The 11,532-nt window shown below is 33.1% G+C and overlaps 1 protein-coding gene across 1 annotated transcript; it reads left to right on the top strand.

The window, feature by feature from the left end:
- Nucleotides 1–3,837: 3,837 nt before the first annotated feature.
- On the top strand, nucleotides 3,838–10,846 carry LOC117319773 (circularly permutated Ras protein 1-like). The gene is made up of 7 exons (XM_033874522.1): nucleotides 3,838–4,049; nucleotides 4,453–4,698; nucleotides 5,174–5,290; nucleotides 6,727–6,822; nucleotides 7,813–7,904; nucleotides 8,251–8,374; nucleotides 8,803–10,846. The coding sequence occupies exons 1-7, from the start codon at nucleotides 3,882–3,884 to the stop codon at nucleotides 8,974–8,976; spliced, it is 1,017 nt and encodes a 338-aa protein (XP_033730413.1). The 5' UTR covers nucleotides 3,838–3,881; the 3' UTR covers nucleotides 8,977–10,846.
- Nucleotides 10,847–11,532: the final 686 nt, after the last annotated feature.

Below are 11,532 nucleotides of genomic sequence, written 5' to 3'. Positions count from 1 at the left end.
GTTGACTTATTTCACACCTTTTAAAAAGTTTTTACCAAATTTGCTTTTTGCCAATTTGTTCCCAACTTTTCCCAACGTAGGGTTTTAATTTTTTTTTTTGGGAAGGGTTTTAAGTTCGGGGTTTTTTAAAATTTTAGTCAAACAATTTTAAACTTTCCTTCATGAAAATTGGGGATTTATTCGAGCAAACAATTTTTTTTTTAAAAAAGTTTTTTAATCCTTACGAGATTAATATTTTAACCCTTTCCCACTTAAAAATTTTCTTGAAGTGTCCAGAGTTTTGTTGGAAAATACATTGGCCTTGACTAAATTCCGGAAACCGAGATATTATGGTCCTTTATCATAATGTGAAGATAATATAAAAATTTTTCAAGAAATGAAGCCGCTAGACTGGACAAGCTCTGGGTTAGTTAGTAAAAGACGAACGAAGATACCTATAGTTTCCCCAGTTTTCCCTCTAAGGGAATAAGCTTTAGCGTGGGGGCCGCGAAACCCCTGGTGAATGTCCGCTGGGGGCCCTTTGGTTTGTGTTTCCCGGGAGTTGTGTTTTTCCGGGCCAGCTGAGAATGCCTTGCCCTTTTAATGCCGCCATGCTTAAAAAAACCCCAAACCCCAAATTTAAAAAAACAAATTTTAATAAAATTATGTACTTCCAAAAATATTCCCATGGAACTTAACAAAGGTTATCCCATGGACACTTCCAACAGTTTTATCCTCGGGACACTTTCCCCAAAAAAAGATAAATCCCAATAACTTTCCCAAATTTGATAATCTCATGGACACTCCAAACCAGAAAGTCCCATGGCACTTTCAACAAATCTATTCCCTGGACACTTCCCTCAGATAAGTATTCTTGAAATTTATTTGGGATTAAAATTTAAAAAAATTTTTTAAAAATTACAATACTTATGGCCCTTTTCCCCCCGTTTTTTTTTTTTTTTAAAGATATTTTTGAAAATTTCCCCAACAAGAAACTAAATTAAAAAACCCCCGAAGCAATTCTTGAAAATTTGGATGGGGAATAAGGGGGAAGTAGGGTTTTTTAAGGGGTATAAGCCCCCCCTTTGAAATCAATATGGCCCAAATTTTCCCAGGGTATAATTTTTGGGAGAAATTTAAAAATACCACAATTTAGCTAAAAAGGAAAAAATCTAACCCTTTGGGGGGAAAAAGGGGGGTTTCCCCAAAACATTTTTTTGGGGAAAAAAAGAAGTTCCAAAACGTCCGGAGAAATTTCCCTAAAATTTCACCCCTTTTGTTCAAAAAATTTCCCAAAAATTGGGAAAATTTTGTTTTTAAAAAAAAATTCCCTTTTTTTTTTTCCCCCCAAAAGGGAAAAAAAAAAAATTTTAAAAGGGGAAAAAAAGGGGGGGGGGGGGGGGGGGAAAAAAACTATGGGGAAAACCAAGGTTCTGACTCCATTGGGAGAATACCATTAATTCTAATTCGTATAAAACATTTTCAAATTATGGATTTATGGTTGAGTTAATTTCAGGGTATTTTAATTTTTACTTTTTTTAAAAAAAAACCCCCCCCGGGGGGGGGGGTTTTTGAAAAAAAAAAAAAAAATTTTAAAATTTTTTTTTTTTTTAAACTTTTTTTTTTTTAAAATTTTTTTTTTTTCCCCAAATTTTTTTTTAAAAAAATTTTTTTTTTTTTTTAAAAAAAAAATTTTTAAAAAATTTTTTGGGGGGGTTTTTTTTTTAAAATTGGGGGGGGGGGGGGGGGGGGGGGAAAAAAAAAAAAAAAAAAAAAAAAAATTTTTTTTTTTGGGGAAAAAAAAAGGGTTTTTGGGTTTTTTTCCCCAAATGGGGGGGGGGGGGGGGACTTTTTTTGGGGGTTTTTTAAAAAATTTTTCCCCCCTTTTTTTCCCCTTTTTTTTTTTTGGAGGGGGCCCAAATTTTTAGGGGAAAAAAAATGGGGGGGGGGGGGTTTTTTTTTTTTTTTTGGGGTTTTTTTTTTGTTTTTTTTTTTTTAAAAATTTTTTGAAAAAAAAAAAATAAAAACAAAAAACAAATACTTTTTTTTGGGCGATAAATCCCAATCCTGCCTCCCCCACCCCGTAATTCCACTTATTAAATTTAAACAAAATTCCAGGAATTTAAAAAAAAACCCCTAATTCTTTCAAAAGTTACAAAATTTAAAAACCCAAAAATTTTAATACAAATTTCCCTTAAAAAAAAATCTCATGGACGTTTACCAAAAAAATTTTCATATTGGATTAAGTTTATGTCTTTTTAAAATTTTAAGGGGAAAAAAATTTATTTTATTAAAAATTATTGTTTTATGATTTAAAGTTTGGCATTCTGGTATTATTATTTTTTTTATTTTTTTTAAATAACCCTAAAAAATTTAAATTTTAAAATTGAAATCGAAGGGTTAATTGGCCGGGGAAATATAGGGGATGATCGGAACCTTTCCGGTACAGGAATGACACTATTTCCAATTAATTGGGGCCCAACAATTCCAGAATACATCCCCCGAAATTTTTAAAGATTTTTCAAAATGGATTAAAAAGAAAAAACCCCAAAGGAAAGGCGGGAAATTTCCCCAAAAAATTCGTATTTGGGAAAAACGGTTTAAAATTGTTTGGGAAAATCCCCCCCAAAACCCCTGATTTTAAATTTCCCCCCTTTTGAAAACCCCGTTGAAATTTTTTTTTTTAAAAAAATTTTTAAAAAACAAAATTTCCCCAAATTTAGTGAAAAAAAAAATTTTTTTTTAAATAAAAATTTTAAAAAAATTTGGGTCTTTAAAAAAAATAAATTTTTTAAAAATTTGAAAAAAAAAGGGATTTTTTTTTTAAAAGGAAAATTCCTTTGGGTTTTAAAATTTTTAAAAGGGTATTTTAAAAAATTGGATAAAACATTTTTTTTTTTCAAAATTTTTGTTGTATTTTTTTTTAAAAGGTTTTGTTTATTGGTTTTAGGGTTTTAAAAAAAAAAAAAAAAAAAATTTTTTTCCCTGTCAAAAAAAAATTTAAACCAAAAATTTTTTGGAAAACTTGAAATTTTTTCCCCAAAAATTTTTAAAAGAAAAACCCAAAAAGAAAAAAAGCTAAAAGGAATACCAAAAAAAAAAAGGGTTTTTAAAATTCAAAGTGGTTTAAAAAATAAAATCTTCTATTTAAATTTTTTAAACAAAAATTTATTATATTTTAAAACCCCGGTTCAAATTTTTTATTTTTTGGGGGAAAAAACCCTCGGTTTCAAATTAAAAGGGGGGTTTTTTCTAAAATTTTAAAAAAAAAACCCCCCCTCCTCTTTTTATTTTTTAAAAGGTGGGGGATTTGCCCTTTGGTTTTAATGAAAAAATTACTTATCCTTCATGTAATCCTAAATTACATAAAACTAAATTAATACCAGCCCATAAATGACGGATCTCAGAAAAAACAAAAGAACATCAATTGACTTTATTATATTTAGGAAATAGAAAATCATCGTAATGAAATAGGACTTCATTGTAAAATTAATAGAAAATAATTTAGAAAAACATTGCAAATAAAATAATAAAACTTGTTTGTGAATTCCATGGGACCAGATGATTTATTTGGTTATATCCAATATTCGTTATAGTTTTGAGATATATGTATAAGGTTAAGCCAAATTTGGTAATAAGCAAAAATTCGGATTAATAACACATGTTCGTGTTTAGAAATTTTTTACTGTATTAAAGGATATACCCGTAATTGCGATATTTAAATTAGTAATAACGTTTGTGTGTAGTATTAAAGGAATGATTGTGGTAATATACGAGAAGGAATATTTCCTGTACCTGGATGAACGCATAAAAGTTTTGCATGATCATCAGTCCGCATAGAGATAATCTTAATGAATTATTTTTTTCCCTGATGCAGTGTCATTACAGAGAAAATTAATAACATGCGGCCAAAGGATAGAACAGCCCTCGGACCAGCGCTAGCAACAGCTCTCGGAATGATTACCGGATGTCAGGGTTCAGAGGTTATTCTGTGTACTGATGGTGCCCCAAATAGTGGTGTCGGTAAAATGAACAGCCCTGACTCCAGTTGTAAAGATTATTACACTATGGTAAGATGAATCAAATCAGTAAAACTGTTTCCAAGTAATAAAATCACAATTTTTAAGTATCAACTATTTCTACTTCTATTGAAAAGTTACACTCTTTTGCAAGCAATCACCAATGTTTAGACAACCAATGTAGGGTTTTTATCAATTAGAAAACTTTACAAAAAAAATACTCCAGTGGAATCTGCTTATTAGTCTAATATAGGTAAAATCGGGATGGGGGAGTTAAAATGTCCTCTCTGTTGGCGTCTGTCTCATACATATGTACAAACTGCAAACTGGTAGCCAATTTAGGATGTTCCAAAATTCCTTTGAAATAAAAAAGCATATTATCGTTTTGAACACGCTTGGATAGCAAACTTACATTGATATATATATAATGGGATTTTCTAATGTATTCTTGTAGGTCGGTAACTACGCTAAACAAAATGGAATAGTAGTTTCTATCCTGGCTGTTGACGGGGAACCTGTCGGACTTGAGAATGTGTCTCCCTGCGCCAATATTTCTGGCGGGAATGTTGATGTCCTCGACCCTCTTGAGATTATGAGACAGTTACGTCTGATTTCCCAAAACTTCATCGTGGCAACATCTGTATGTATTGAATTCCATCTTCACCCTGAAATTGAGGTCGATGACGATGATTTCCCAAAGGTCAGTGAATATACAATGTATTCAGAATAGATTCAGTCACCCCTGCAAAATCATGATAATGGTTTTTAACAAATTAAGACAGAGCGTGGTATGTCATCACACCTTTATTACTGATTGACTATAAACAGATTGTTTATAGTAAAGCCCCAACCCCAACCCTCACCCCCACCCCCAACCCATCCCCACCCTCCACCCCCTCCCCCACCCCCGATCGATATATCTCACTCATATTTTTCTGGTCATAGCCCAAGGTGGTGAGAAATAAAATGCTACAATTTGTGGGGCTGACCTCCAGGGGCTGAGGGGCGGGGTAAAAAAGGAGCAATTCGGTTGTATTGCTATAAACAACTTCTGGTATTCTTGAAACCTTATATAGCATCGGCATCATTAAATAAAGCTATGAACGAACTGCCTTATTTTGAGGTTTGGTTAAATATAAACAGGACCTCTGGGCCTCTTGTTTGTCTTTTTACAGGGCAGCAGTCGTATCGTAAAGGAAGTTGGTAATGCCACCAGAGACACAGATGTTACATTCTTTTTCAGACGAAAAAATACGGATAAAGATTTGCAAGTGGATTGTCTCCCTTTCCAGGTAAGTGTTTCAGTGTGTATGACTTCACATTTTCTGTTAGGACTATTGTGTTATTTGCTACTGCAGTTTACGATGAGAGCATCATTAACTCAAAATTAACGTTATAGCCATATAATATACAACATTTTCTTTGGTTTAAAATCAGAATTATAGCTATGAACCATAAATATTTTCAATATGGAAACTTGGGTACAGTTTGAATTCCAAAAACTAATCCTTCTTAAACCGAATTGATCCTTCTTTATCACAATACTTATAAGCAATGCTAAACCGTCTGAATTCCGAACATAAACATTTTAAAGTGATTCAATAGTTGGATTTACAAAGGGGATCTTATTTGTTGGACTTTTTATCATTTGAAATGAAATCAATCTGTCTTTAAAGTCCGCAAAACTGGAAACTGAGGAAATTGTATTATCGAGTATGTTCATCCGTCCTTTCGTCTGTCCTTCAGTCTTTGATCCGTCCTTCTACATATCATCTTGTCCGAAGTCTATCACCTACACTACTGGTCATCGTGCAATGTGTACTAAATCAAAAATAGGTCACTCTTACGTACATTTTTATACGCCGTAAAAATTGGCGGGGTATCATGGTATGGCGTTGTCCGTCTGGCAATTCGGCGTAAATGTTTATTCCGCAATCGCCTGCTTGATTATTTAAGGATTGATGGACATGTTGTTATGTTTCGATCAAAAGAATTTCGATTAAACTATTTTTACAAAAATGATTGCCGTTTGTTTATTTCGGAATCTTATATATTGTCTGGAGCTCTCCTACATCTTTCAAAATAAAATGCATTATACTCATGATAAAAAAGTTATGTTTCCCCCCAAAAAAAATATTGATTTGAATAATTTTGCAAACTTGTTGCCTTTGTTTATATCTGATACTTAGGCCGTGTCCGGGGATCCAGTTTCCTATCAATTTCTTGGAAACTTGCTTATCTTGACAATCATATATCAAGTTGTGTTCAATGAGTGGGAGACTTTTGAATACTTGTTTAAATCAAACTGCAAAAAGAAGATTAAACAGATTTCTAGCATGCCAGATAACAACTCTAAGGTGGTGCGCATCTTATGTTCATGCAAGGTATTTGTATTTAACACAATATGGCATTCAAAGGGGCATCCATTGGTCCTCTCTGCTGTTACATTCCTACACTCCCTGTCACTCGAAGTTTAAACATGGAGCACATAGTCATCTACTAATGAGGCGGTGATATCACCTACATGCTGGTAGCCTGTATCCAATCACATTATTAACACCAAATGCAATTATTGAATTATTGAATATGATGGGTCTTTTTAACATTCATGATCAGTGAGTAGAATTTGTTAATTCATCATCTGTGCATTCTTGTTAAAATAATGCACATCGGGTAGGGGACTGTATTTTGTTGAATGGTCTTGTTTAACAATGTAGCTTCATTTCAGGTTCGTGTAAATTTTACAATGAAAGATGGACGTAAAATGTTGAGAGTCATCAGTAAATCTATGAACGTCACAAAAGATCGAGCTAAGATGGAAGAGGTGAGTTGTAACAGGTTTTTGACTTGTTTGGATGAAGATGTGTTTGTAGAGAATTAACAGTGTACCATATTCGTCCTCAAATTAACCAGAATCCTTCTGTAAAAGTGGACTATTCTTTCTCAAATTAACCCCGTGTCCTAGTATAAAAGTTCTCTATTTATACTCAAAAAGCCCCCTCCCCTAGTGTAAGCGTTTACTATTTAACCTCAAACAAGTTTTCTCCAAATTGTAAAAATTTACTTTTTTTCCTCGAACAAACTCTCTTCCCTAATATAAAAATTAATCATTTATCCTAAAATAAACTAATAAAAATACTATTTATTCTCAAATAAGCTCTCTCCCCAATGTTAAAGTTTACTTAATTGATCCTTAAATAAGGGCCCTTTCCTAGCGTAAAGGAAAAGGTTACTCTGTACTCACACCTAGTGTAAAAGTTAACTTTTTACTCTCAAAGAAGCTCCCTACCCAGTGTAAAAGTGACTTTTTATGCTCAAATAAGCCCCGCCCCAAGTGTGAAAGTTCGCTGAGTTTATCCTCAAATAACGCCTTCCCCTAGTGTATCAGTTTACTATTTATCCTCATATAACCCTGCTCCCCATGTGTAAAAGTTTAGAGTTAGAGTTTGGAAGAAGCTTACTTGCGAAGAATTTTTATCTTAGCTATTTTAGTTAGGGACCGGGGTGAGCTTTGCCATACCATGTCATCCATCAACCGTCGTCCATCTGAATTTCAAGATTTTTATTCAAACGCCATCCTCTTCTTGTTCTCAAACACTGATTAGAGTTTTACTTTATTTGACTGGAAGCAACCCTACATGATGGGATTCAAAATTGTACTAATAAATTTGTAACCAAACAATGAATATTATTTCATATTTTACTGGTATTTGTAATATAATTTAATTAAATGACAGTGCTTTACCATACTCATTGACATATCAGCAGATTTACGATTTAATTGGTTAGTTTTAATGTCTGATTTCACTATCAGGAAATGAATGTTGACGTGGTGGGGCTGGCTACGGCACAGAAAACAGCTGATTTAGCTTCCAAAGGAAAAGTGGCACAGGCAAGAGATAGATTGTAAGTTGTCTTATAATTCAACGTAAGCTTCACCATATTACTGCTGAAGTTTTGTCACTTGAAACTCGTGGTGGACTATTGGGATAATTTCAATTTTGTAATGTAGTTGAGTGTCCTCTGTTGTTTAGTTATCCTCCATCCTCAAACATGAAAACATGAAACATGAAATTGTCTTCCTTCCTCATTTCTGTTACTCTTACATTGTATATATTAAACATAATATTTCATTCTACCAAATTTATTAAATGCAACCATCCATAAATAAATGGGTAGTAGCTGACCACTTGACCTGTAGATTGCTATCTGGCTGACCAACTAATGCTGCATGCAATTATTTTCTGAACAGGACCTCCGTGAACAGAATGTTGAACAAAGCATGCAACTCTGACGAGCAGAAAGAAGCCAGATACAACTTCAGGACAGAATGTGCTGAACTCCACCAGGACCTCAACGACCGACTGAGTGGTTCAGTAAGTGTTATACGTGTTGTCTATCATATCACCGTGCCTCAGTTTCGACCATAAATAAACGTGTTCCCTTAGTATTGATCTAAGTGCTAGGAATCGTTTTATATATCGTTATGATTGTTATCATACACTAAGAAGTTTTGATTACTTATATGTTAACTTACGCCATTTAATTCACTTAAATACTAAATGTGCCAATATACAGATATTATTGCTCAAATGTGTAAAATTATGATTTTCTTCTTCCATGTTAAACCAAGTAACCTTCAATGGCAGTACATCTACGGTGCTGTATGAGGTCTTTTTGGGAAACTTTTATTTCACTTAACTTTGAAAATAAATCTTGATTTATAGCCTACTTAGAATATGTCATGATCAATTCTGGTCTCATATTTGCTGTGATGGTTTTTTTATTTTTTGTCTTTTTGTAGTACAAAAACACTAGGAAAAGGTCGGACATGTCGTCAAGGATGTACAGTCATATGATGCAGCAATCACAGTCCAGGTATGCTGGGGCGTCCAGCTCCCAAAAACAGGATATTGCCTCGAAAAGGCGGACGACCGATGAGAATGTTCGTCAACAATATTACGAATACCATTCTTAAGTAGTGTAATTCTGAAATTATAAACAGGTCTTCACAACACAGACAAATACAGTTCAAGATCTGTGATTAGTACTAGATCATATAAATAAGAATGACTGAACTGGTCGACAGTAGAATGCTCGGACGGTGTTAACCCTGGGTCATAAAAATAACAGTTTTTGATTGAACTGGTCAGACAGTAGATGTATTGGACAGTGTTGACCGTGGGTTGTATAAATAACAATGACTTAACTGATCAACAGTAGAAGTCTTGAACATTGTTGTCCGTAATGTGTAATAACAATGTTTCTACTGGTCAACTGTAGAGTCTTGGACAGTGTTGACCATGGTCCATATAAATAACAATTTGGACAGTGGACAGTGTAAATCGTGTAATAAGTAATAACAATGTTTCTATTGGTCAACAGTAGAAGTCTCGGACAGTGTTGTCAGTGCAATATGTATCAACAATGCCTCTATTGGTCAACAGTAGAAGAGTCTCGGACAGTGTTGTCAGTGCAATAGGTATCAACAATGCCTCTATTGGTCAACAGTAGAAGTCTCGGACAGTGTTGTCAGTGCAATATGTATCAACAATGCCTCTACTGGTCGAGAGTAGAAATCTTGGACGATGTTTTGTCAGACCACAAACATTAATAATTCAAGCAAAAATATCAAAAATATCTAATGCATCGAGAAATGTGTACGAAATATGAGATGACTACTCTCTAGTAGGTAGTAGATAGGTTAGTAGGACAGTGAATTTTACCGAGAATATTCTGAAATCACATTTAATGTATTTAAATACATTGCATTATAGCTTTGTGAATTTTGCATTTGTTTTGTTTTCATTTGCAAGTAATTGTGCTGTTTTCATAATGAGGGGTACATGTACATTGTTTCATAGTTCATTGTTTTGAGGAACATTCCTTATTGTTAATATAAGTGTGTTAAAGAAAATCAGATAAGGTGTATATATTAGGTAAACAATAACTTGGTTCTCAGGCCCTCCTAATATGCTTTGATTTCAAAACAAGACTCTTATCTCATATATTTTTCATGTTTGAATAAAAAATTATATCTAGGTTATTATTCTTTAGAAGAAGAATGTGTGGGAAAAGCATCACCACCAATTTTGTCTCTTGTAATATCTATTATTGTTAACCATAAAATTAGAGTACATGTTCATTGGTGTAAAGCAAAAACAATTAGAAGAGATATGATCAATCATTGTTTCCCACATTTTGAAGCAGTTTATATGAAAATGATTGGTTTCAAAAATAAAGTAAACATGCCCTTATTTTTTATGATGAAAACATAACCATCTCCCTCATTTCTTATAAGAAAAAATAACCCAGAACAAAATAATTAGTTTTATTTAGCCTAGTTTATTTATGTGTTAACAATTAATTCTACATGTACATATACATATGTAAATGTCCAGGTTTGTGAAAAGTTTCATGTATGTTTGCCACAGAAACATTTTTAGTGACTGAATATAATGATCAGCATTTTTTCATTTGTTTTTTTAACGTCTATATTCGTAGCTTTCGTTTGTGATATGAAGATTGTTTAGTTTCTTTATTTTTTATTTACGTACAAGTTTTGATATTTTTTTGTTATTATTAATTTTACGTCTATGTTTATAACTTTTAATGTAAATCTTTGATGATATTGCCAACGGGCTGTTACTTGTACATGTAACCACTAATTCTGTAGTTTTGACTTTTTGCCAATGTTGATTTTATTTTCTGATGACTGAGGATTTGAAGTTAAATTTCAACCTACACTGAATTATGGTGTATATTGCAATAAAATGAAATATTTTTATGTGATGTTAAGTTTTCCACAGCATTTTTACCCAAATAAAATGTATTTTTTATATATATAATATGGTTTGGAGATTTTTATATATATTACAATTAAATTGTGATATTTACACCTCAGTAATTATCATCCCTTTGTAATTATGACAACGTATCTCGTTTTTTTCTCTTACCATTTCCTTTATTTATCTCCATCTCAATACTAGTATAGTCTTTCACCCTCTTGGGGGCGAGCCAGGGGAATCTAAACTCGAGGAGGAAGACTCTTATCCCAAGAGTTGAGATTCCTGTCCTACTTCCATGGAGTGAATGATAATTTGTATCTTAACTTGTTTACTCTCTTATATCTAATATGGACGTACGTCAATACAACGTCACGTGATTGAATTGTTGAGACCTTGCAAAGAGCACGTGTAGCTCGTCTTTTCCCTAGGATGAGATAAGAAAATATCACCCCGGTAAAACTGCTGATATCCCTGTCCAAGGTAAGAGAAATGATAATCTGACCCTGCCTTGGGCTCGCGCAATACAAATACTGAAGTATGCACGATAGCTGAAACCATGGTTCAAATGTATAAAACGCAGAGACAGGCAACATATAACAAAATTATAAAACCCTTTGACAATTTTGTAACGATTCGATTATATAATATTTTTGAAAAGAAATATTTCAAAGAATTCCGTCACCAAATGATTGATGGCCTGCATTTAGTCCAATGTTACTGTCAATCTTCGTTTTCTCGAAATTCGA

Source organism: Pecten maximus, unplaced genomic scaffold, assembly GCF_902652985.1.
Source record: "Pecten maximus unplaced genomic scaffold, xPecMax1.1, whole genome shotgun sequence".
NCBI lineage: Eukaryota > Metazoa > Mollusca > Bivalvia > Pectinida > Pectinidae > Pecten > Pecten maximus.
The sequence above is the reverse complement of the archived record's forward strand: the minus strand, read 5'-3'. Positions and strand labels throughout refer to the sequence as shown.